Source organism: Lagopus leucura, unplaced genomic scaffold (genome assembly GCF_019238085.1).
Source record: "Lagopus leucura isolate 7727_CA_CO unplaced genomic scaffold, USGS_WTPT01 Super-Scaffold_100019, whole genome shotgun sequence".
Lineage (NCBI taxonomy): Eukaryota > Metazoa > Chordata > Aves > Galliformes > Phasianidae > Lagopus > Lagopus leucura.
Genome location: NW_024962273.1, coordinates 13,348,422 through 13,374,692, shown reverse-complemented (window position 1 = coordinate 13,374,692; position 26,271 = coordinate 13,348,422). Strand labels below are relative to the sequence as shown.

Sequence of the window (26,271 nt, the reverse complement as noted above, 5' to 3'; positions counted from 1 at the left end):
AAGTGCATGCAGACCCTCTGGTTCCCTGCTAATGCTGCCCTCTGCCTGCATGGGAGCCACTCAAGGTTGCTAATGTCGAACAGGGGCAAATATTGCAGAATAGAGATTCTCTCAGCTGTCATGCCAGAGGCTTTTTTCTGGGAAAAAAAAAAGAAAAGAAAAAAAAAAACAACCCAAAAGGTCTACTGCTGTTTGTTTCACTGTCTTTGAAAATGGGATCTATCATCTGGAGAATCTAACCAGCGTCCATTTCTGTGGATTTTCCATGGCTGCTTCTTAGCGGTTGATGGCATAATGTTGTCTGAAATGGCCATTAGCTGGGTATCTTTATGAACAGCTTCTCAGGGAAAGTTCAATTTACTGAATTATGAGCACATCTCTGAGAAGAGTTGCATTATATGGTACTCGCGTGCTGAAAGCATTAACTTTATACTTTTAAAATACGCACTGATGGATCCGATGAGGATTGAAGAAGTAGAAAGGTGAAGGTCCCAATGGATTAGATACAATATGCAATAATTGGTATCTTTTTTATTCCAAGAAAAATAAATGGTAAATTTAGAAAAATTCTATTTAGCTGAGGCTTTTTCACTAGGAAAAAAAAAAAGGCAATTGTATAAAAAAATTAATGGAAAACCTCTTCACTTGGTACAAGCCATAACTTAAGGGCACTTGATTTGAGCTGAAGAGCTGTTTGGCTCCATGGAGTCACATCAGATTTATCCCCAGCATCCATGGGAACAGAGCTTAGCTCACTATTCTGTCTCATACAGAGTAAATCTAAGTATTGTCGAAAATACTTTGTTTTTTAATTAGAAGAAGCAGAGTGAAACAACAGTGAATTTCTCTTTCAGAAGAGACGAGATCATTCCGTCTCACAAAATGGATGTGGTCCACAGCAAATCTCCAGAAGTTTAAAGCCTCAGTATGCACTGGGTGAAAGCCCAGGAGCTATGGACTAGGAGACCTCTTCTCCTTGATGCTGAGACAGCTCCCACTCTGTATTCAGCTCAAGTCTGGAGCTGAACTCGCTCTCACGCCCAAGAGAGCTCAGAAGTATTCAGGTATCTTGATTCCACATGCGCAGCACTGTGATTTCTCTGCATTGAAGGCACTTCACTTAATCGGTGCTATTATCACACCTGATGAGGCACAGCAGGTGATATTTGAGATGCTTGCCTTTTGATTCCTTGCAACTGAGCAACATTTAGTAAGAATTACTTAAATCAGCTAATCAAAAACAAGTTCAATGACATTAGGATGAAGTGGGCTCCAGAACACCTAGGCAAAGTTATTTATCTTGCGGAAATCCTTCTTTAGATGGAGAAGCAAATAATTCCCAATGTGCTCTATAAGCTCTCTGCTTCTTGGGCTGTAGATAAGTAGATGTCATTCCTGAAAATCCTTTATTATCCCCTATTTCAGGCAAAGTTTGAGGTTGTTCTTGTGCAACAGATTTCCATGACCCTTTGCCTGCCTCCTGGTGCTGGGGAAGCAGGATGGTGAGGCTGCTTGCAGGTGGGAACCGGATGGAGGTATGTGCATGAGGCTGCCCTGAGAATGACACTGTCTTACTCAAAAATTCACATCTAACTTCAATTCCCAGCTATGGAGGTGACCCAGCATTTCCTTCCTTCAACAGGGATTGTCCCAAAGCAGAACCAGCCCTTAGCATTCCCACTGATCCCCTTTCATAGCTGAATGGGGCTTGAATTATTCTCTGCCTTAACTGAAGTGCTAACATCCTCCAGAGCCTATTGCACAAAAAATAACCTGCAATCCTCTGCATCTTGGGAAAATGTGTTTTCTGCTCCTTTGAACTACTTTAAAAAGAAACTGATGATAAGAGACACCTGGTCTGCCTTTAGGGCAAGTCTCCCATAGCTTATGGAGCCAGTAATGGTGCTGGGGACCATTTGTGACATATGGACCCAATGGTGGGGCTGAGGGCCATTTTTGGGGCCTGGGCAGATGCCACCCATCTATGACTGTTCCCAGTGATGTCCCAGCATCTGGGATACATAAGCTTTGTGGGGTCCATGCTTAGCATCAGTGTCCCAGAGTGCTGGAGAATTTCATGCAGTGCACGCAATAATGGCTGAGAGAAAAAGCACGATGGAAACATGTGGCTTCAGTTCTACAGAGGTAGCTATTAAGTGTCCCCTGTTGTCTGTTGCTGGCTGGCACAGCACTCACACGCAGGAGGGGATGCACAGAAAGCATTCAAGTTGCTGGTAGCAACGCATGTATTTAGGTTTGAAAGGATGGAGGTTCCTGTAAGTGAGTGTGAAGACAGAAAGATCATTAGCACATATTTATTGGAGTTTACCAGCTCTGTTAACAATGGGTTTCTCTTTGCCATCAGAGTTAATTCCTCTGTAATTATGTTCCTAATATAGAAATCATTTGGCATTTATTTGCCATAATAAAACTTCCCATTGCATTTAAAATCAATGTGAAGTTAAGTGTATTTAGAAGACTCGGTTGAAGACCCAAAATTAAATATTCCTGGTTTCCTTTTGCAAACAAGACAAACTCAGACAAATGGTAGCAGTCAGATCCATGCGTGCAGCTGCTCCTATGAGCACTGGATGCTACTTGTGCTTATCTGGAGGGATAAGCTCTGTTCTAGTGCACTGATCATGCAGGCAATGCCAACAATTGGTCCTTCTTGTTACACCTGAGCAAGGAAAATGCTCAGCTGAGGAAGCATTACTAACAGCCATCCTGGTTAGTAAGCTGTTTCCAAAATAGGAAAATACTCTGGCAGCTGGGGTGGCAGGATGTGTGCATGTGGCTCTTCCCAGCTCCCAGGAGCAGCTTGGGACAGCTGGGGCTGGGAGAGCCCAGAGACCTCATCCTGGCCAAATGACACAACTGTCCCCACCCCTATGCCCTTCAGCTGATGTGTGAGCCATCACAGCTTTGGAAGCAGCCTGTGGATGTGGATGGGCTCCCAGCACTGGTAAATGATGAATAAAATGGCCAGGGCAACACACTGACATCAGTATGCAGAAGTGCTGATGCTGATCCTGATGTCAGTATTTTCTCTCTGAATATACCAACCTTGAGAAGCATGCACTGGCAACAGTGTTTTTCCCATCCTTTCTCAGAAGTCTTCCCAGCAGGCTGAAAATAGGCAATCCTTAATCACGCTGATGTACTGCAATGGGCACTGAGTGGGAGCAGCTTCAGTCCATCTCCAGCAGCATGCTCCTCCTGCAGTAAAGCCAGGTCAGCCTGGCCTGGCCTTGCTGCTCCTGAAGACAAGCTCCTATTTTAGACAGGAAACAAAGCAGGTTGTTCCTGGGGGACAGTACAGAATCATAGAATCATTAAGGTTGGAAAAGACCACTAAGATCAACCCTGCCGTGGCAAGGAGATTGGAAGTAGATGATCTCTGAGCTTCCTTCCAATCCTAATCTGTCTCTGATTCTATGATTCTGTGATTCTATGATTCTATGATCTAGTCCAACCTTCAGCCCACTCCCACCATCTCCCTGGGCAGGCTGTTCCAGTGCCTCACCACTTTTTCTGAAGCTTTTTCTCCATCCAGAGCATCTTTGTAGAGCAGTGACAAAGAGCATTGGTGGGAACGCCATTCTCTGGGGCACTGAAGAGCAAGTTGTGCAGAGCTGTCTTCTACAAACCTACAGAAATGGCCGTGGAGTTTAACTTCCATGTCTCAGGGCACAGCTGAGAGACTGTTCCTGAGCAAACTGTACAGCCAGTGACAAAGCTCCTTCTCCTTTGCATACAAAGGATTTATGCCTTTAGTATGCCCCCAGTGTTTATTTTTTCTGTTGGTACATGAGCACATGTGCGCAAGTGTGCGTGTGGCTGTGTTTTATGAATGCCTGCTGTGGACAGAATTGGGCTTCACAGTATGCAAAAATAGCTGTGTGCCACATGCAAGGATATCATACTTCACATGGCTGGAGGAAATGTGATAAATCACAGTTTTGCTGGATTTGCAAAAGCCCAAAAACTGTGGGTTTCATCTCCGTGTTCCAGCCCTGAGCTCTAGCGAAGGGCAGCAGGGCTGTCTGGGTTGGAGCAGTGTGATGTTAGAGGACCAGGTTGGACCAGGAGCAGGTCTCCACTGCTGTGTAGGATGTCTGTGGACATCTCTTGACTCTGAGCAGCTGGAATTTCATAGAGCCATTTACTATGGAGACCAAGGAGACCTAACAAAGGTTGTCACTGTTGGCTTCTGCTCCATCCCATCCATCCCTGCTGCCTCCAGCTGCCTGTTAAGCCAAACCGCAGTCACGCTGTGGAGCCCTGCAGAGATCCTGGTGTGTGGGACACCGTCCTGATGCTTGCCCTTAAAAAGTTTGGGGATTCTAAAGCCTTTCTTGCTCCTCTCTCATTGTGTCCTCTCCAGTGTGCAATGGAAGTGGCTGACAGGTAGGGCTGAGCCTGGTTTTGTAGCATAAACAGTTATTTACCGTTGTGCTGAAATTTCATGGAAGATGACATTTTTAGGTCACCTAGCTGAAGCAAATGAAATGATTAATGTGTTTGCATTAGATTTCATAAAAAAAAGTATCACTCTTGCCCAGCATGGCTCTCACTTCCTCGGGCTTTCAGCTCTGATGTGATGCCCTGAAACCTAAGGCAGTTTTCCCCCAGGTTTAGGAGGAGCAGGATCTGGCCTCCCGACCCAAGGCAGATGGGATGTGGATGTCTTCTGCTACGTCCAGCATCCTCAGGGAAGTAACACGATTACCTAAGCCAAACCAAGTGAAAAGGGGCACAGAGCAAAGGGGTGGTGGAAGGCGCACTTTGGCCAGCACCAGGTCTGTGCAGGATTTCCTTGCTGTGCCCTGCAGGAGGAGGGAGCCTCATGGTGCTATCTCTCTTTTCCAGGGGGAGTTGCTGAGCCCATGTCGATGCGACGGATCGGTGAAATGCACGCACCAGCCATGTCTGATCAAATGGATTAGCGAGAGAGGCTGCTGGAGCTGTGAGCTGTGTTACTACAAGTACCACGTCATTGCCATAAGCACAAAGAACCCTCTGCAGGTAAAGGTACTAGAGACATTTCAAAGTCTATTTATTCTCAGTCCTCTGTTTGTTTCTGGGAGCAAGTAGATTTTACTGGCACGGGTTTTGCCTCCCTGTACGATGGTCCCTAGGAAGGGCTGTAGGGCTGCTCCAATGAGCCCCAAGCCCTCACTGGTGGTGCTGGGGCATCCCTCAGGCCCTGCTCTTTCTACCTCTCCTCTCCGACCTTGATACCTTTTTCACTTCACTGCTCCCTGTGTCCTAGTATAGCCTGGCACAGCACTGAAGGTGGTTGCTCTGGTGCTCTGGTCTCTCCAGGCTTAATTCTCAGTGTGCAGGTGTGCACACAACAGGTAGAGCACATCCGAATGTAAGTACCTGTGGAAGGCAGCAGAGGATCTTCCTTTTTCCTCTTGTGAGTTCAAAAGCGCTGCGGTTTATTAAACCCCACTGCAGGCTAGTAATTTAAAATCAAGATTTAGAATGGAGAAAGCTGTCTGACTGTTAAAAATGGGATAATTTATCCTTAATAGCTATTGATTTATTGCTGGAGCAACACCTGAAGATGGACTAATTGCTGAGCACCATTTGTGCCTCAGACATAAGGAAACACATTAGACCCAGGCACTACTGCTTAATTAGCATCATGTGGAGGGAGAGACATTGCGGCAGCATGCTGTGCTCAGACACCAGGACAACGCTTGTGTGAATGTTGATCTGTCCAGCACTTGGTTGCATTGGCTCTCTGTTCATCTCTCTGTTTCTAACAGGAGGCAAACCCTTTGCCTGTGATGGTACCCAATTGTACAGCACTCGGGGGATGCAAATCCCTGTTCTCTCCTCCAAATGGCTGCCTGTGTTCAAGGCTAGGTTGGATGGGACCCTGGTCATCCTTTCCAATGGGTGGTAACCTTTCCCATGGCAGGGGGTTGGAACTGGAAGATCTTTAAGATCCCTTCCAACCTCAGCCATTCTGTGATTCTAAGATTCTGTGATTCTGTGTGTGTCCTTCTTCATGCCTGAGGTCACTAAAAACAGTGGAGAAAGAGGCACGGCCCTTAGGACTCCAGGTTGAAATGAAGTAGTAAAATTAGTGAGGCATCATGAGGAAATTTTACTGGGGGAAAGGAAGAAGCATCCCTACTCTCTGCAAGTCCCTGCAGCTTCTAATTCAATTTTCCCTGTGCCACGGCCTGGAGAGAACAGTAGTTCCATCCCAAGCCTAAGACCCAGAGTGTTTGAGATTCTTGGCTCCACTAAATCAGTCCAGATTGAAACACAGCAGGGGATATGTGGACAGAGCAGCATTTGTTTATTTCTGGAAAGCTGGTCCATAAGTGCCCGAATACTTCATGAGCCTCAGGTTGATGGAACGATGCTGAGCAGTGTCAAAGGCTTGTGGGTGCAGATTTGCAATATGTGTGTAGCCAGCCTTTAACGAACGACCTCCAAGTACTCTACATCCCCATACGGCTCAGGGCAACTCAGGACATTCCTATGACTCCTCACTTGGCTAAAATTTCTTGAAGCAATTCACAAATGAGCTCTCATCCCATAAACACATTCCAAATGCCTGCCCGAAGGATCACTTTTTTTGTCTCCCCTGTTAGAAAGTGACCTTTGCCACAAACATGAAAACTGACTGCCAGGGGCAGCCAAGCCAGAGAGCTAGATAGACATCTCTGCTCCATGAGCAAGGTTCCTGGGGGACTGTGTTCTGAGGGCTTCTCACTGCTAGCAGGGACTTCACAGTGCCTCTCACAGAAATATGGGAGATATGGATCAGCAGAGGGTGGGAAGAAGCAACTGGAGTGAAAAGCCACTTGATCTGGAACAAATGCTGCATGTGCAGAGCTGCAGCTGTGTGCCCCAGTGTCCTGCCTGATGTCAGCACAAAGGCACGGCTGGGAAGCAGGTGTTACACCAGCACAGCATGTGAAATCCTGAGGGATGTGGGTCATGTATGAAGCCTGGAGTTCCCAAGAGGACTAAGGGATGTGAGACCTGTAGCCTATCACCATGCACACCTCTGTGCTCCTTGGTGTTTCTTGCCATTCTCCAGTGCTGGAAAAGGAAGGCAGAGAGGCTGTGATGCTCTGGTACTATGTGCCATAAAAACATGCCACAGTGTGGCTGGGTGGGAAGTGTGTCTTTTCTGCTCAGTCTTCACCCTGCATGTGGTCAGCAGGGGCCCCTGGACATAGTGATATGTCTCTTAGCAAAGCCATTAATTCCTGGCTTTTCTTCTCAGGGTCTGTTGGAATTTCTACCCAGCTTTATTCTTTTTAGAAAGCTCTGAATTTCTCAAGCACAGACTTTGGAAGGCAGGGACGTCCCTTTATTCCAGACCAACCATCATATGGGCAAAGACCACATAGAACTCACCTCCTCGTCAAGGGAAGGATGTTCAGATGAAGCTCAGAGCATGGCTGCGCTCCAGTTGGTCAGAGCCAGGCAGTACACCCAACACCCACACGCCCCCCAGGATCTGCCTATTTCTCTGCCCATTTGGACACATGCTGCACATTTTCTAGCGAGCCTAGGAGTATGGCATGGGCCAGATGTGCATGGTGTGGGCAGAGAAGTTGAAGTCAGGGGAACGTGGTTCATACATAATTAACACAGATTCCTTCAAGCCTCCAGGCTGTTATGATGTCTCATAGCAGAGAGGAGCCTTCAGTCTGGCATTTTGATATAAAGAATTTCTATAAATTAACCCCTCAGCCCTGGATGGCTGAAATTTTAAAGCAAAAGACTTAAAGCAGCAACACTGCTGAGACTGGAGGATTAAAGTTGTTGGAGAACATGGCAAGTGTTCTGGCAAGCAGCAGCAAATGAGCAAAAATTTCCCACCCACTATGAGCAATCAGGAGGTGCACAGCCTTTGTCCATCCGTCCCCTGCTGTAATTCTGCTGGTCCCTGAGGCAGGAGATATGGGCACAGAGAGTCTAAAAGCTCTGCTGTGTTTGTGCAAAGCCTATGATTTTAATGAGACCCTGAAAACACAGTTTTGGAAGCATGCGATAGCACTTGCTATGACAGGGCTCTGCAGTGGGTTTCATGTATACAGCTTTGTAGCCACTCCTATGCCACGTTCATTCAGATGCTCTGATTTCAGCAAATACCAGATCAGTTTGAACTAGCCTTCCCAGACCTACTGCTGTTTGCAGTCTCAAGGAGTCCAACTCTGCATCACATTCCTTTCCCTGCCTCTTCATATCCAAAGGCCCTCAGTTATGGAATGCTGGGGTTGGGATGTGGTCTCGGTTCTCTCCAGTGCTTTGGGAATGGCCCCTCCTTCTCCCTGCTCTCTTTCTTGCATCTGAATAAACCAAAGCATCTGTAAGTGTACAGCAGGGAAGCTACCACAGCTTTAGGACAAATTTGCTTGGTAAGTGTACTCTCCTAAAGATAATCAAGGTGGATAGCCAAGGCCTCAGGACAGCACTGAGGAGAGAGCCAGACCCAAGCAGTGATGGGAATGCTCCACTGCATCCTTCTAGGATAAACCTCCACTTGTTTGGGATGCTGGGTTTGAAACAAAATTGCTGAGTAGCACACTCAGGATGTTAATGATACGTACTAAGGGGACGTGTCAGATATAGCAATAAAAATAAACTGAACTGCCTGAGGCAGGCATGGGAGAGCTCTCAGAGGAGTGTAGGAAGGCTTTTCTAGCAAGCAAGGCTTCTTAGCAAGCTGCTGCACTAAGACAGAGATATCTTCTGCAGGCAAATACGTGCCTTGGATCTGCTCGTGCTCATGCTTGTGAATCTTTGGAGACTGCTGGTGTTAAAGAAAGGGAAATACGGATCAGACCCTAAATACTAGACTAGTGACTATTAATTTTTGTTATATTAGCAGCAGGGGCTTTGGTTACAAGGCTCTGAGAGAAGCACTGAAGCAAACAGGGGAATGGTCTTGCCCCAGGTACAAACCACAGATCACATCAAATGGGATATGATGGGAAAGCACCAGTCCTAGATTCATCTCTACCTATGACCATTGCAGATGTCAGACTTGGGCTCCTAAGAACCTTTTCTGAGGCATCTGGTGCGCAGAACTTTGGGGAAATTGAGGAAGGTTGGGGGAAATTCATCCAAGAGAGTATGGTGTTTTGCACATGAACATCTGGGTGTTGTGCCAAAGTGGTCGGACGGGGAGAATGGTGACAAAGGACACCTGAATGAATTAGGACGTTTAAGGTGGTGAGGCAAGGCACAGGCTGCCCAGAGAAGCTGTGGTGCCCCATCTCTGGAGGTGCTAGAGGCCAGGTTGGATGGAGCCCTGAGCAGTCTGAGCTGGTGGGAGGCAACCAGCCCACAGCAGGGGGTTGGAACTGGATGATCCTTGAGGTCCTTTCCAACCCAAGGCATTCTGTGATTCTATGAATCTTCAAAGCAGTCTGCAGAAAAAGAGCCCTTTTTCCAGTGTGGTTGCCAAAGCCATTGCAGAGAGCTGCTTCAGCTCTCTTTGTGGCCTTTGTGAGCCCAGCACTCAAAAGCTGTTTCTGTTATCCCACAGAAGCCTGTAATGCTTCCTGGTATCTCCAAGTTACACCCTGTTCAGCAGTGGCACACCATCTATAGGGCTTTCTACCTGCCCAAAGTCAGTCTCGATTGACAATGTGAGTCAGCTTTCTGTTGTTAAAGGTATGCTGCAGTACAGGCCAGCAGCTCACTGCACTCAACAGTTCACATGTGACACTTCACCCTCTAAATCCCTGGTTTGCTGGCCTTACTGATGATGGAGAGAGATTAGGAAAAAATGAAATTCCTGTGTGAGCTGGTTGTTTTCCCCAGCATTCAGCTCTGACCTGTGAATAATTGCCCCCAAAAGGCAACCCCCTGAACAGTGAGGGTTGCTTTGTTACCACCAGCACCAGGCAGCAGCCCTGTCAGCGTTGCAGCATCTCTGCTCTCATCCAAAGGCAGGTTTGAAGCTGTTACACAGGTGTAGCTTCTCTGCCCTGAGCCACGTCCCCTTTGAAAGTATAATGTATTTAAAATCACACTGATGCCTCCCTGTCTCTATAAAGCAGTTGCACGCAGCTGCTAGCTGTAGGAAACATCTCCTCCTTTTTCTCTCTTTAATTGCTACCTTGGAAGGACCTGTTGCTGCCACAAGCCTTGCAGTGTGCCAGACAGATGGTGAGGAGCCAGCCCATTACCTCCTTGAGAGAGAGAAATGATGCAGAATGATTTTGCTGGCACCGGCGGGTCAATGTGAGGAACCTGCAGTAAAACCATAGCACGCAGCTCTAGGAAAGGCTCCCTGCACCCCCATCCCTTCAGCATTTGCCAGGCTTAGTGGAAGGGTAGAGGACTGCCTCAGCATGGAACAGCCTCTGTCTCTTCTTAGAAGCTTTGCAGTCATCTATCTACTCCATGGTCATCTATGAATCAGGCTGATACCATCACCTCAGAGAAGCTGCACATCCCTGACACACAACTTGAGGGCTGTCTGCCCTTGCAGGACATAAGCCAAAGACCGAAGCTAGCAGAGGCAGACACTTCAGCTCACCTCTGAGCCAAGGCATGCGATCACCTTCCAGATGCAACCTTTTCCAAAGCAGCACTTTGCAGGGGACTGCATGCAGTTCAGGAGTCTGGTAACTGGAACGGTAATAGTGCAGCACAAGTCACCTTACTGCCCTTTAAGCAAGGGGCAAAGTTCTCCCTGCATCCCAAAAATGTTGGTGACCTCTAGCAGGTCTGGACATTAAAGAGCAAACTGCTTTCTTGCCGTACAAAATAAGGTGATGAGGCTTGACAGATGACCCCTGGTGTCCCAGGATGTGTTTGACAAAGAGGCAGGGTGCTCGGGGCTCTCCAGAGCTGACACCTCACTTGGACATTGAATTTGGCACGAATCCAGGCTAAAATGTTCAATCCCTCTGAATCCTCTTCACTTGGAGGAGGTTGAAGTCCCCCTTTATTTATCCTTCTACCAGCCCTATTGAGATTTCAAGAGCATGTATCTCACAGCTAAAGGTGGCCTATATATTTCCGTCTCTCCCAGCCTGTTTACGCATTTGATTTCTGATTTGCAGGAGGCACTGTGGGCCATGTCCCCCCAGGTCTTGTTAGAAAAAGCAATTTCTGCTCTTGGTTTTTACAGGACAGTTCTCTCAGTAGCATAAATCTGAGTAAGGAGGTTTTATTCTGGATGACAGAGAGGAGTTCGGGCTTTGGATATTCATAATGTAGCTTATACAAAGCTATTTGACAAAGCAAATGGATTTGAGGGAGTTAGTACTATTTTTTTCCTCTTCTGAGAAAGAAGCACTGCCTTTTACCTTAGTAAACAGCCTGAACATGTCATCACCTAAAGGCAGGGAGTCCTGGCAGCAGCAACTTTCATCGTTGGTAACATTTTGTGGGGTGTGTATTGCTTCCATGAGATCTTATGTACTGCGGTTCTGTCACATCTCACCAAGCATCACGGAGCCTGCTCACAGGAGACCTGCAAGGCAAAGCATGGCTGTCTGAGACAAATCTTGTGGTAAAAGGATGCCATCACCAAGGCTGCTGCCTGGCCTCCATTTGAGACAGCGTCCTGGTTTGTGATGGCCAGGTTTATGTCCAGCCACAAGGTGGACCAGGTAAAAGTGTCTATGTGCAGGGTGCACATATGTGAGGCATAGGTGATCTTTGGGATTTCCATGAATCACCGCAATGAAGCAAAATAGCAATGTCCATCATGTAATTACTTTCTTCTCTTTTTCTCTCCTCCCTTCCCTTGTCTCCCTTCCTCTCCCTCTTGCCATCCCTTGCAGTGGCAGGCCATCTCCCTGACAGTCATTGAGAAGGTTCAGATAGCAGCGGCCATCCTGGGTTCCCTCTTCCTCATCGCCAGTATCTCGTGGCTCATCTGGTCGACCTTCAGTCCTTCAGCCAAATGGCAGCGCCAGGACCTGCTCTTCCAGATCTGCTATGGAATGTATGGCTTCATGGACATTGTCTGTATAGGTGGGTGAACACCTCTCACAGCACACGGCCAGGGTTGCTGACTGCCCACTCACCTGCAGAGAGGAGTAAGAGATGGTGTGGAGAGGCTCTGTTCTTGGATTGAACCTCCTCTGTTCTTCCCCTTCTTTGCTTTTTTTGACACCTTTTCTACAGTGCTCTCTGCCAGTCTCTGTAGCCCTGGAGAATCTCCTTGGCTGGGCTGGCAGAGGGACTTGCAGCAAGCCCGGAGAGAAACAAATTTCTCTTCAAAGCAAGAAGAGGACAGGGAGTTCTGGGGGAGGCTGGCAAGCATTGATTAACACTGGGGAGGAAACACCTGCCTTTCTGGAATAGCTGATACAGGGACTGATACAGGGACTGCCCTGTGTTTGACCATGGCATGCTCTGGTTTGCACCTTGCAGAACCACACTCTCCACGTGCATGGCTGTGCAGGGAGCTGTGGGAGGGTGGTGGGTTCAGAGCAAGGTTTCTGTCCCTGCAGGCAGCCTGAATAAGAGGACATGGCTGACAATACCTGTGGGCAGAGGCACTTACCAGCCAGGCCGTGAAACAGTGGTAGTTACCAAAACAGTCAAGTAAATACCAACAATCTCCAATTGAAGATGAATTTCCATCCAAGCACAGGCCACTGGATAACATGAATTCGAGTGACCTTGCTGGGAAGCAAAGAGCATTCCAGAAGGCTCCTCATACCTGTTTTCTTCCATTACTGGTATAAATGCAGAATGAGTTTCCCAGAAGAAAAAAAAAAAAAAATAGGACAAGGCAGCACTCTTGGCTTGGTGCATTAATGTTAGTGTGAGTAGAACCATTCCTGAGGAAAGGAGCACAGCCCCCGGTCAGCCTTCAGGAAGAGCAGTACAGTCTGTATCGCAGTTAGTGAAATTGGGATAGGGAAATAACACAAACCAGGCCTCGGGAGAGAGGTATTGGCAACAAGCCCTGGTCTGGGTTGAGATTGGCATCAGAACCTTCCAGGACAGGACAGCCAAAACCCAGACCAGTTTTTCCCACTGTTGCCATCCCTGTGCTGACAAGATATGAGCGTGAGCCTGATCTGCTCCACTGTGAGCTGCCACAGATCTACAGCAACAAGAAGTGGCCAAGGAGAGTGAATGAGAGACAGGCAGCCCTGGTGACATTTTCTTGTTGGTGTAAATGGAAGTGGAAAAAAGTGATCTCTCTGTGCATGTGGCATGCACACGTGTCACCTTGGTGTCGGAGGACAGAAGTGGAGAGCCTTGGCATGGGCAGACGTCAGTAATATGATTAACTGGCTTTGATAAAGCTTCAAGAGCTGAGGGGAACTGATTAGCTCATCTGTCAATAGATGCTAAATCCTCCCACATGGCAGAGAACAAGCTATGCCAGCTAGGAACTGAAAGGGAGCTGGGTGGAAAGATTCATCTTTGAGGGGTTTTGCTTCTTCTTCTTCTTTTTTTTTCTTTCTTTCTTTCTTTTTTTTTTTTTTTTTTAAAGGATCTGGCCTTTATTTTTCCTCTCTGTCTTCTCTAGGGGGTAAAAAAATATCCCTTTGCCTCTCTACTGATGTCACCACTAAGCACACTGCCCCAAGCTGTGAGCTTTGATTTTTCCAGTCAGAGAGCAAGGGGCCATCCCATTCCCAGGAATACTTCAGAGCTGCAGCTGAGAGCAGCCCCTTGCCTTGCAGTCTTCCCTGCACAGCTGGCAGCCCTGGTGAGCCAGACATGCTGTTTTTCCCACAAACTCAAAAGCAAGTGGGAAGCACTACAATGCAGTGCCTTGATGTGTATGTTTTCTCTTGCCCAGCACCTCAGAGCAGTACCCACCCACGGCTGGCTCCAGTCGTGTTGTGTCTGCTGCGCTTTCAGGCAGCCCACCCATGATCAGCCAGGGGAGATGATGTTTTGTACCATGAGAGCCTTTTGTGTACATTTCATACATTTCTCTGGAAAAGCTGATATGTGCATGCAGTCAGCACCAGTGTTAAAATGTGCTTGTGTTGTGGCCTTTGCAATCCCAGTTGCTTAATTGATTTAGATTGGATATAAGGAAGAATTTTTTTACAATAAGAGTAGTGAAGCACTGGCACAGGTTGCCCAGAGAGGTGGTAGATGCCCCATCCTTGCAGACACTCAGGGTCAGGCTGGAGGGGCTCTGGGCACTGATGGAGCTGTAGGTGTCCCTGCTCACTGCAGGGGGTAGGACCAGATGGTCTTTAAGGGTACCTTCCAACTTAAACAGTTCTATGACTCTATGGACTCCTCATTCATTGCAGCTTTCCTTGACTGTGATGGATGCAGCAATGGCAGCTCTCTAAAAGATTCACGTTGAGTTCCTTGGTGCAGAACGGCTACTTCCCATCTTTTGTCCTTCTCCCAGGCCTCACAGCCCCATGCAATGTCTTTGATCACAGCTGGGCAAAACTGGCTCCAGAGACTCAGAGTTCTGCTCCTGACTGCCTGAAGCCTGGTGTTACTCCTCCCTGGACTTTTTCACTTCTGCAAGTTCAGCATAAAACCTCTCATAGATAATTGTAGTGACAACAGTTCTAGAAATACCAGGGTGCAGTCTGTGCATTTTTGTAACTCCTCCTCCACAGCCCAGCCCTCTTCTCCTTTTGCTTTCCAGCCTGTGGACAGGTACAAAAAAAAATAAGGCACTAAGAAATGCTCAGTGATGGGGAAAGAGCAGGACATTTAGATGCACTCAGTCCTGTTAGATTTGTTGTTTTTTTTTTTCCAGCTAACATAACACTCACAGCCTTACCTTCCAGATGCTATTGTGTAGGTCCTACACTAACTGTGTGTATTCCAATTGCTCCTTCCATCAGTTTGATCCCGAGTTTTGCTTCCACTGGCAGACGAGTCGAGGTTTGAAAGGCAAGGAAGACTCTGAGCAACCTGATCCAGCTGTAGGTGTCCCTGGTCATTGCAGGGAAGTTGGACTAGATGGCCCCTCCCAATTCAAACTCTAATTCTATGATTTCCATGTGAGCAGATGTGCTGAAGCAGAGTCCCTTGGCACTTCCTGCCTGTGTCCACTTTGGTTGTACTTCTATTCCTCAAGTCCATTGGGTAGTCATTGAGTGACTTTTGTCCAGGAGAACAATTGGCACATGGAAATTGGGATTCACACCAATCATTTGGGGATTATTATCCTCACTTGAGTTGCATGCACATGCTCTGAAACTGTCTGATCTGCTCCAAACTGAGCTTTCAAAGGAAAGCATTAACCCAGAGACTACTGAACCATGCATTCAAATTCAGAGGGTTTGACTCAGGCACTCACATGCAGTAATACACAAGCTTTCTTTGGACTCCACTAGATCCCAGCATGCTCAGCAAAGACAGCTTAATGGACAGATATCATTTACTGCCCCTGCACCCACCAATAGAAACAAAAAATACAACCAAAATAAAATGAATCTGCTCCTCAAAACCAGCAAAGACAGAAGGCATGGCCCTGTGTGCCAGAAGTTGTATCCATCTGGGCAAGATGTGCAAGATGGTCTTTCAGCATTGTTCTCCCCTTTGTTCTCAGATATCTAAGAGGAAGGCAGGATGCTCTGAAAAGGATTGCTTGGAATTTGCAGGAGTCTCCAATACTGGAAATTTTAAAGAACCTGTTAGAAAAACATATGTCAAGAACAGGTTGCAGAGAGATGATCCCAGTTTGTGAAGGAGGAACAGACTAAATGCTTCTTCCAGCCAGCCCTAATGTCTTTCACTCTGATCTCTCTCTCTCTCTTTTATGTGTGCTACATCTCGTCATGACTACAGGACAGACATGAGAGCTGAATTAAACCAGAAACTGGCAACAGTGCCAGCATAAGTATTGCTCTGCTATGAAGCCATCCACAACATAAGAGCCTTGAGATCCATGGCCAGGAGGTGAATGAGAAGGGAGGTGGGGCAGTTCATTTGATTAACTGCTCTCTCCACAGGTCTCTGTGAGGTAAATCCAGAAATCTGGCCTAAAGAGGGATTAGCAGAAATGCAGGTATTGAAATGTAAAGATAAGTGGAGTGAGCCTGAGCTACTGACTAGAGAGATTGGCAGCTTATAGCTGGGCTGTAAATCCTGAGAGATACCTGCCTGTTAATTAAATGACAGTCCTCGGAGGGGGAAGGAGGGGTTTGTCTCTCTTTCTGTCAAGGTGCAATTAGAGAAAGTCGGTGTTTGTAGATTAAAGTGTCATTTGGGGTCAGGAGGACAGGAAACAATCTCCTGTTAAACAAGGAGTGACTCTGCCAGCTAATGAGAGCATGTCACAGCCTAGGCTTAGGAAATCACCAAGCCTGCTCCAAGGGAGAAATGTGGCTCAGGAAGGACATAAGCAGGCTGTTGTGTGCAGCACTGTCATTGTGTATGCGCGCAGTCCCGCTTGTTTTTGCTCACATGGCATCCCTGTGATTGACATGTCAGGGGCTTATCCCCAGCGATGCAGAAGCAACCTGATCTGCCTTTCCTTGGGTTGCTGTCTGGTGGGGTTAATGCTTTGTCCATGCTCAACCACTCCTTGCACTCTGACTCACCCTGCTTTGCTGCTGACAGTTACTCACTTTTGTAGGCACTAAATCCTCGTGTTCTTTGAAGCTTTTCCCTCGCTTTCCTTGGCAGCCAGTCCCTGAGGGTATTTGCCTTCACTACATAGCTGCAGTGCAGCTCAATAGCACAAGAGACAGGCAGAGCAGGACCATTCATCCTGCCAACGATTTTTGTTGGCACACCATGGCAATCCATTACAGATCAGGAAGTGTGTGCCCGCTGTTTTTAATCCCAGCTGCCAGCAAGAATAATCAAAAGCATCCAATATGTCTGACGGCATCTCAGCACAACCGTAGGTAATAACATAAGAAATCAATAGCCAATTAAAACTGATCCACAGCATTTGATCCTTCATAGAGCAATGGGAGCAGTAATTAATGGAGCTTCCTTGCGATGGTCACAATTCAAGCTTCCTGCCAAGACTAATGTGGTTTTGTTTTAAATGAGCTTTGCTTCCTAGAGGAAATGCCAGGCTGAGGAAGCCTTGGGGTGTTTTCTAGACAGGTTACTTGGGCCCTGAGCATTCAAAGGATTTAGGAGCCTAAGTCCCAACAAAATAAAATGAAACTGAGAAATGCCTTCAGAGTCTTAGTCTTCATCTGTATAAATGATCTGATTCTCAAAAGTAGATGCTTTCATTCAGGTCTGCAAAGTTTCCCAAAGAACGTAGAAGGAATTGCTACAGCAGCAGGGAATAAGTTCAGGGAAAGCAACAAGCTGGCATGTTCTTGATGACACTCTATATGTGGAGAAAAAACAGAGAAGACAAGTTCAGCCTGAAGAAGAGAAGACTTCAGGGAGACCTGAGAACAGCCTTCCAGTATCTAGAAGGGGAGTTATAAGAAAGAAGGGGACAGACTCTTTAGCAGGGTCTGTAGTAAGAGATCATGGGGAAATGGTTTCAAACCAAAAGACGGGAGATTTAGATTAGATATAAGAAAGATATTTTTTACAGTAAGGGTGGTGAAGAGCTGTAGGAGGTTGCCCCAAGATATGGTGGAAGCCCCTTCCTGGAGACACTGAAAGTCAGGCTGTAGGTGTCCCTGCTCATTGCAGGGAGTTGGACTAGGTGACTTTTAAGTGTCCCTTCCAACCCAAATGATGCTATGATTCTATGAAATGTCGTCAGAGGATAAGCCTGAGGCCAACCCAGAAAGCAAACATGTATACCATCAACACACCTGCAAGAATCCCATGAGTATTCACAAGTCTTCCATTCCCATCAGCTTAATGCACAGCTTGCCATGCTGTTCATGTACTTTTTGACCAGTTTGCCTGCAAACAGATGCAGGACAATCTGGGAGCACGGTCCCAGATTAGTCAGTCCCAAAAGGTCTCTTTAGAAGCAGATGTAGCTAAAATGCCCCTGTAGATAAGAGGTCTCTCTCAACTAACATTCAAAATGGAGCCAGCAGGACAGGAGAGACAAGGACAGTCCCAAGAGGAGGACAGGATGAACAGTCCAGCTTTGCATGTTAATCTGACTGAAGGGGGATGTTAGGCTGTTAGACTCCTCCCTGCTCACTGTGGAGCAGTTTTCCATAAGCTATGAGGAGCTAAGTGGAGTGACCTGAGCCCATGCCCTGTCAACAAAGAAGGCAATAAGGAAAAAGGCAGGCTCATTTTTTCATACTGTGAATCTTGGTTTGCATACATTTGGTCAAAATGTGCATGCCCTAAAAGTCTCTCGGTAAATCATTGATTTATCAGCTGTGAAGACAGGAGCATTCCCTGCAGGATGTGTTACGAGGCTCTCAATCCAGATGGGCAGGGACTATCCCTTGCCACTACTCACTCAGGGCCCTGTACCTGGACCAGCAGCATAAGCAGCAAGGCTGCACAGCTGAGCTGCTCACCAGCTTCTTGGCCACTATCCAGGAACAGTGGATGCTCAGCAAAGCCAAGCCATGCCACCCCTCTGTTCCTGAAAGATAGGACCTATTTTTATCTAATGCTGCATTGATTATTCAATAAGAGCAGAGTAGGCCAGCCAGTGTGTGTAATGTGTGTGCTGCTCTCACCAGTGGGCATTGCTGCAGGAGCTCAACTTGCATTCTGAATTCCAGCACAGCAATGGCAGTTTTTTTCTCCCTTTTCTCCCTCTCTCTCCCTTTTTACAAGGTGGGCCTTGGTTTCCAGCACCACCAGAGCAGAACCTGGGCTTTTTACATACATTCTTTCAGCCCCAAAATCCTTCGCCACATCTAGCTCCATACAGTTTCCCACTGTTGCAACAGGGCTTTGGAGATGTATTTTGTCATGAATAACCATATGGTGCTCTCTGCTCCAATGGATCAATGTGTTTAGCATTTAGTGAGGGCAACATAATTAACATTTTTGAAGGGGGAGAAGAAATCCTTCTGCCTTGTGAACTGCATTTTCTGATATGTTATAATCAGAACGTGGCTTCCCTGTCACTGGATCCTCTGTTGAAATGGTGAGCCTTTTGTCACTGGGTTCAGCTCCTATCCACAGACAGAGGCAGAAGCACTCACCTGCCTGTCATAGCAGGAGATTCCCTTGTAAGCAGCTGGCATAACCTCCACACCAGCTGCATAAATTGTGGTGCATAGTTAGGATGGAGGAAGCCAGAGGAAGAGGTAAGAAGAGATCAACATGAAGGCACATTAACCCAGTCCTGGAATCACTTCTTATAACAGTGACTGATCAGTTCTCTTAAGGACAGCCATCCTTCAGACCCATACACAACAATTCCGTGAGCGAGAATTGAAACAGGAGCATGGGTGGTCTCAGGTCAAGATCTGATCCTGGGTAGTGATGGATCAGAAATGATAAACATGGCCCTTGGCCTCTTGGCTCTGATTTCCTTCCTTAGTTCTGCACAGTTAGCGGAAGAGTGCTTTGGTGGCAGAAGCAATCTCAGGGGGTTAGGCTCAGACAGGACCTGCAGCCCTCAGAAAATGAAAAATTCTGTGAAGCTGTCCCCATTTTCCCTTACAGAATTTCATTTCCTAATAAAAACAGAGAGACATTAGCTCTACCTTCAATAAGCAAATGTCATATTTTGATCATTACTGAACAAAGCATTTTGATTTAGCATTTAGAGATGACTGCTCACACTGAGTATTTTAAATTCAGCATCAGAATTGGAATACATTAAAAAAAAAGTCCAAATGAAACATTCTCATCTGTCTGAAAACATATACGTATACTTCCATCCTGGGGGACAGCATGACTTTTAAAGTCTTGCTTCAAGCTGGTATGATGCCAGATTTCAAAGCTCTACACAAAACAATGCTGTTGCCCAGCTTTGCCTTTAGAGAAATATCCCAGGAATATTTGAGGATATAGCATGATTACAAAAGTAGCACCTTAGTCAAAGTGGTATTAGTTATAGGATAGGGAGGTTTAGAACCCTCACCAGGAGGGCTGACTGCTGTGGCAACAGAAGAAATGTCCACCTCCATGGACTTCTGTCAGAGAACATCCTGAAGATGTAAAGGAGACCCATAGAGTCACCAGTCCTTTTAAAGAACCAATAGCATCTGCCATGCACACAACTGGTGCCATGTACCTCTTGTGCACAATGTCCTATCAAGGTGTGGGGTGCTACTGTCCTCTCCATTGTAAATGTGGGGAGAAAAACCACGCCAAAAGGATTCATACAATCCTCACTATGAAGCAAGGAGGAGAATCTTGAAGAGAGCAAGGGGGTATATGGGCAATGCCTTTAAGCCCTATAATTGCACAGTTACAGGTAGACTCACAAGTGAGGAATAGTGGAGGCGTATGATTCAGAACTAAGAGCATTCTGCTTGTGGAGTTCCACTCCTTATTTATTTATTTGCCTTTTCCAAGAACAGTCTCCATTTTTTTGCTGCCTGTATAGCTAGAGACTGCCCTTTAATCTTCTGCTTTATCGTGTGCTACGAATTAAATACCACAGGAGTACAAGGGCCCTTAAGGGCACAACATCCATTTTGCTGTAGCTGTCCACAGCCAGCTGAGCTTGCAGGAGTGCTTTTGTTTATGGCTTGACTGTTTCCTGAGCGAGGATTACTTAGAGGTTTATTTTACTCGTTTTTGCTGATAATTCTTGTTTTGTTTTTTTTTTTTGTCCAGGTTTTGAGGGAGGGAGTGCAAGTGGGCAGGGTGGGAGAAAGTCGTGGCTGGTAGATTGTATATGTAGAGCTGAAAATACTTTGGCATTTCTAGAGTGATGGCACTGCTCTGTGTGGTTCCCAGGGCCAGCCCAGCTCCTCTATCACAAGTGGCATCCTGCAGACAACTGATGTTGTTTTCCCAGGGCAAACAAACCATGTAGGAGTGCTAAATGGAATTTCCTATCCCTCAGACACTTGATATCACTTTCTTCCATTTCCTTATTTGGGGCCTTACCAGCTCAGCCCAACAGGGCTATGCCCATGTGTTGTGGAGGTACACATGGCTGGGCAGAGGACTTGACTGCAGATGGAGGCAGCAGCTCTCAGAGAAGCTGGCTTCTGCCTGGTTGCCATAAAAGCTCTACATTGCACCTATACCATACTGACCCCACTCCCATCAGCCCTATGACAGAAAGTCTCTACCCATCCTCTCCACTCATCCCAGTGGATTAAGTGATCCACCTCCTACCAGTGCCATAGCAACTGTAGTGACCTTATGAGACACTGGCACATTGATCCCTCTTCCAGCCAGCAGGAATCCTGCTGAGTCCGAAGGTGGGTGTTAATGGCTGTGCAGAGCTTGGGACATAGCTCAGATGGGGCTGCTGCTCCTGTTGCTCTGCCAGATGGAGCAGAGGAGGGAAGCAGAAGAGCTCCTGCTACCACTGCATGGGATTGTGGCCCACCTGGGGCTGAGGAAGCGTTAAGGCAGAGCTGTCCTTCAAGCCCAGCTTGCATGAGAAGAGCCAAGCTGTACTAAGTCAAAGTTTGCTGGTTTATCAGCAGCAGAGGGCCTGGGGGCCTGCTTATGCTGTTAATGATCTGAAAGGGAATAGTCCACACCTTCACGAAGTACCTCACCAAGAGAGCTGGGAGCAGCTTGTCTGTATACACTAGAGGGGCTCATCTACAGTTTTGCCAGAGTCATGGCCCGTGTGACCTGAGGAGAGCTAAGCATGAGACAGGTGTGAAAGCTGCCTGTCAGTGCAATCCCATTACAGAAAATACACCTAAGGGTGATGGGGAGAAGAAAGTGTTTTGTCTTCCCCAGACCCATGGGCTCCATGATGGCACATATCACTCACTGATCCAAAGGTCATGCTCTGAGTGCCCTGATGCAGCTGTAGTTGTCCCTGTGCACTGCAGGAGTGTTGAACTAGATGGCCTTTAAAGGTCCCTTCCAACTTAAACAATTCTGTGATCAACAGCAGTGAACAAGGCCCAGCCACACAGCCATCCCAGTTCTGCTTGGCCAAATTACAGCTCAGCCTTGCACATATTTAATCATCTCTCGAGGTATTAAAAAATGTGCATGGAGAATGATTGATAAGAAAATGCCTGATTATAATCAGCTAATTATTTTTTTCCATATGCTAAGCATTCACTCGAGCTCTAATCTTTATGAATAAGTTTTCAGTGTATGCTGTGTATCTTTCAATGCCGGACATTTCCCAGCTTGCACAGCCTTCTTGTATCAGCATTCAGGGCAGACCTTTGCCAGATATCCTGTGGACTAAAAGCATTCTGCTCACTGCCCTGATGCCTCGCAACAATTAGAGATGTCTTAAGGATGGTGTGGAGGTCCCAGGTCATCCATTACCCTCATGTATGCAGGGTAGACTTCCACTAAGCACTGGAAAAAATGGTGTAGAAAAAAAATTATATTTTGGAAAACAGAGATGAGGGTTAGGAAGGAGTCTATCCTTCATATTTGAGTTTTCCTGAGAGCAAAGAATCCCTGAAAATCTGAACGTAGCAGTAGTTTGTACGAAAAGGGAGTGTGTGATGAAAGCATTCCTGAACTCAAGAAATATATGATGTGAGGATAATGGACTCCAGAAAAGCAGCAGCAGCAGCAGCCTCAGGGGAGCAGAGCAGGGAGTAACTCTTGGGAAGAGAATCAGAAGGATAAAAGAGCTGCGAACAGCTCGCGATTGCCAAAAGGGATGATACTAAAGGCACAACAGCAAACTGTGCCTGTGCAGGGGAAGGCTCAGAAGCGTGGGAAGAGAGCACTGAGGCTGCATCAGGAGCTCTTTGAGGACCCAAAATCAGAAGCTGCAATCACAAAAAGGCAGAAAGAAGAGCCTGCAACTAATGACAGGTCTCCAGGAATCACACAGGCAAAGGGACCAGTCAGACCCAGACCCAAGCCCCAGGATGACCATACAGGGAGAGAGAAGGCAACAACAAATGGGTCCGTAAGGTTATGTTAAAGCAAGTGTAAGAGCTCAAATAATACTTGATGGGGGAGGAAAAAAAAAAAAAAAAAAAAAAAAGGCCAAACATTAAATGTTGCCTTTGTTTCAGTCTTCAAAACTTAACTAAAATAATTTTAATGAGGAGAAAGGAGCCCAGGGCAGAATCAGAAAAGAACAGACTTGAAAATATTTAGACAAGTTAGCTGTGTCCTTGTCAGCACATTTTAATGAACTTCAGAGGAAGCCGCAGGAGCAATCCCTGACCCATGAGCATTGTATCATCACAAACTCAGGGAGGACACAGGAGGTGCCAGGCAGCTGGGGAAATGCAGGCAGAGTACCTGGCTTTGAATATAATCTCTGTCATTGCAGAAGGTTTGAACGGCAGATCAAGGAAATGAAGGGCAAAGGAGTTTAACAGATTCATAGAAAGATACTAGAAAAAAATAATTAACTGACCAATTGAGGAGCATGAGAGTATAACCACCTCTAATTTGGGAGGGTCACTATCCTACTGGCTGAGGAGGAAGCAGTCAGTTTGACATCCCATGGCTTGAGCAATGCTTTTGATGCTTTGCCTTCAGGTTCCCCTAAAGAAAACAGTGAAATGTGGTTTAGATTATGTAACTAAAAGGCAGATGTACAAACAACTGAAAAACTGCTTTCATAGTTATTGTCGGTGTAGTGGAAACACATTTCAAGTAGGAATGTTTTGGACTCTGCTCTCTTCATTATTTCTATTCATTGCTTTGATAATGAAACAGGAAGTGCTATTATAAAATCTGCAGATGACACCAAACTTGGAAAGGCCACAAGCACTCTGGAGAATCAGATCAGACTTTGAAATGATCTTGACAAACTGGAGAGATCAACAAGATGGAATTCAATAAAAAGAAGTGCAAAGTGCTATTCTTGGGAAGGAGAAAACAAAACCCTTAACAAAAGCTGGGCCAGGCAGTCACAGTACCAGAGACAGTGATGCTGTGACCACATATCAGCACGTTTCATCACGGTACTGCAAGGAGGGCAGCATTATAGCTCTGTCTCTGCACCTCTGCTCTGGGGATTGCACTCGTTGGGACCTTGCAGAAAGAGGGTGTCAAATTGAAGAGATTCTGGGATGGTGAACAGGTGAGAGGGGAAGGAGAGAATTTCCTGATTCCCCACTTGATAGTCACTTCTTCCCTCCCCAGTCAGTCCAAGTGTAGTATCTGCGCTGATGCCATGGCATTACTTTCAGTTATAAATCTACCTATTCCCTGGTTCATCCACTTCACTAGTGCCTGTTGAGCAATTCTACAGCCTTGAGTCTTGGCTCTGGAGGATTTAAAGATGTTGTGTTGTTTAAAGAACTTGTCAGATTCAGCTAGAAGAGACCTTGAGGAGGTGCCAGATACCAGATGCCCCTTTCCCAGCCCATATTTCCAAGGAAAGGTCTCTCTGGCTTTTTTTTTTTTTTCCCCTCAAGTTTATCACCAAGGATTCTCTTGCATCACTGATGAGGGTAACCTTTCCCATGGCAGGGGGTTGGAACTGGATAATGTTTAAGATCCCTTCCAACCTCAGCTTGGTGACTCATCTCTCGTGTACTGTGAGATATGAGGTCGACATGAGCAGGGATTCATGGTTATTTCTAAAGTATCTTTTAGAATGGAGCAATCTCAGAGAGACTATGAGAATTTGGGGTGTGTAGGGTCAGCTTATCTGAGCAAAAGCAGAGCTCAGAGCAGAAGTCAGTACATTTCAGTGTAGTACACTAGAAATCTATGGTCTGTTGTGACAGGACAAGGGAAAATGGTTTCAAACTAAAATAGGGGAGATTTAGGCTGGATATAAGGAAGAAGTTTTCACAAGAAAGTTGGTGAGGCACTGGCACAGGTTGTCCAGGGGTGGAAGCTCCGTCCCTGGAGACACTCAAGGTCAGGCTAGAGGGGTCTGAGCAAGTGATGGAGATGTAGGTGTCCCTGTTCACTGCAGGGAGTGAGACCCAATGGCCTTTAAGGGTCCTTTCCCACTCAAATGATTCCATGATTCTAAAGAGACCTCTCCCTGCTATGTTATACTGTCCTGGCTTCTTGTACTGATGGCTGCTGCTGGAGGTGGGATGCTGTGACAGGCAGACCTCTTCTCTGAACGAGTACAGCCACTTTTCTGCTATTAGATTAAGATAAAAGGAGGGTAAGGATGAAGCATATAGGATGAGATTAATGCGAGAAAATAACTGAAGTGGGGGAATTTGAAATTGCCACAAAAGATGAAAGAATTCACAGGAAGGGAAAGAAGGGTATGTGTATGCAATTATGTCAATAGGGGGAAAGTCCAGCAATGAAAGCCCTATCTCCCAGGAGGATTGCTTGGCCTTGGCCTGAGCCATCACTACTGGGGATACAGATATTTAACTTTGATCACAGCTGCCATAATCTTCCCCTGACACTCAGCAAGGAAAGCATCAGAAACAGGCAAAAGCATGGCAGCTGTATGGCTGAGGTGAAACTGCACTTGGAAAGGAAACGGAAGGGTGGAAGAGCTGCTGAAGGTGGAAACAAGAGATGACAGCTCAGATTACAGGGCAGGGGCTTTATGAGAAGCAGGACAGAGTAACTGGCTAGGACAGATTGTGATTTTTGTTCCTGTAGATAATGTGAGTGACAGCACAAGGGCAAACTACCACTCACTGTCAGCAAAGGTCTTGTTTTCATGGTTTCTTTAGTGGCAAATGGGAGAAAAAGTTTCTGCCCCAAGAATTTACCTGTCTGTTTCAAGAAAATGCATGGCAAGTGTTGGAATGAGGGGAAGGTTAATTAGAGGCTGGAGGTCCTGGAGAAAAGATCGCTTGGTGGTAGAGCTGACAGTGTGCACAAGGTGACTGCTTGTCATTTCTGGGAAACTGCTGCTCCAAAGTTGCTGTAAATTGAAGACTTGCAGCCTCTTGGGTTAATCTCACAGGATGCTGGTACCTTAGCTGATCCCCTCTTGCCTATCTGGAGGCTCAAATTTGTGTTCTTTAATATCTTTTTTTTGCCCATGCTCTGCCAACAGCCATTCTGGGGTCTCTCTTGAGCTCTCACAGGCTCAACAATGGCAATGCACCTCTGTTCCAACTAAACCCAGGGCAGGTATTGCAAGGCTCAGAGAAGCCCTACAGTGATATCAGCCTTATCTCTGGGCCATCACCCTTGGTCATGCTCTTCTTTCCAATTCCTGCATCTTAGGTGTGAAGAAGCTCAGGCATAGCTGTGCAAATCAGTAGAACGTGGAACTGGAACTGCTTTCAGCAGTGCTAGCTCTGTTGCAGACTGCAGCTTGATCATCTGGAAAAGAAATTGCACAAATGTCTTTGTTCTAGGAAGAGAATGAGAGTGAGGTTGGTGGATAGATGGAAGAGCTAGATCCTTCCCAGACTCAACAGTTGTCAGTTTGCTTTCTCAGCT

The 26,271-nt window shown here is 46.5% G+C and overlaps 1 protein-coding gene across 1 annotated transcript in view; it reads left to right on the top strand.

The window, feature by feature from the left end:
• Nucleotides 1–26,271, top strand: part of MARCHF4 (membrane associated ring-CH-type finger 4) — a 78,670-nt gene that overhangs the window by 48,037 nt on the left and 4,362 nt on the right. The window contains exons 2-3 of the mRNA XM_042877903.1: nt 4,873–5,028; nt 11,790–11,982. Of these exons, the coding sequence (XP_042733837.1) occupies nt 4,873–5,028; nt 11,790–11,982 (349 nt within the window). The remainder of the gene's footprint in view (nt 1–4,872; nt 5,029–11,789; nt 11,983–26,271) is intronic.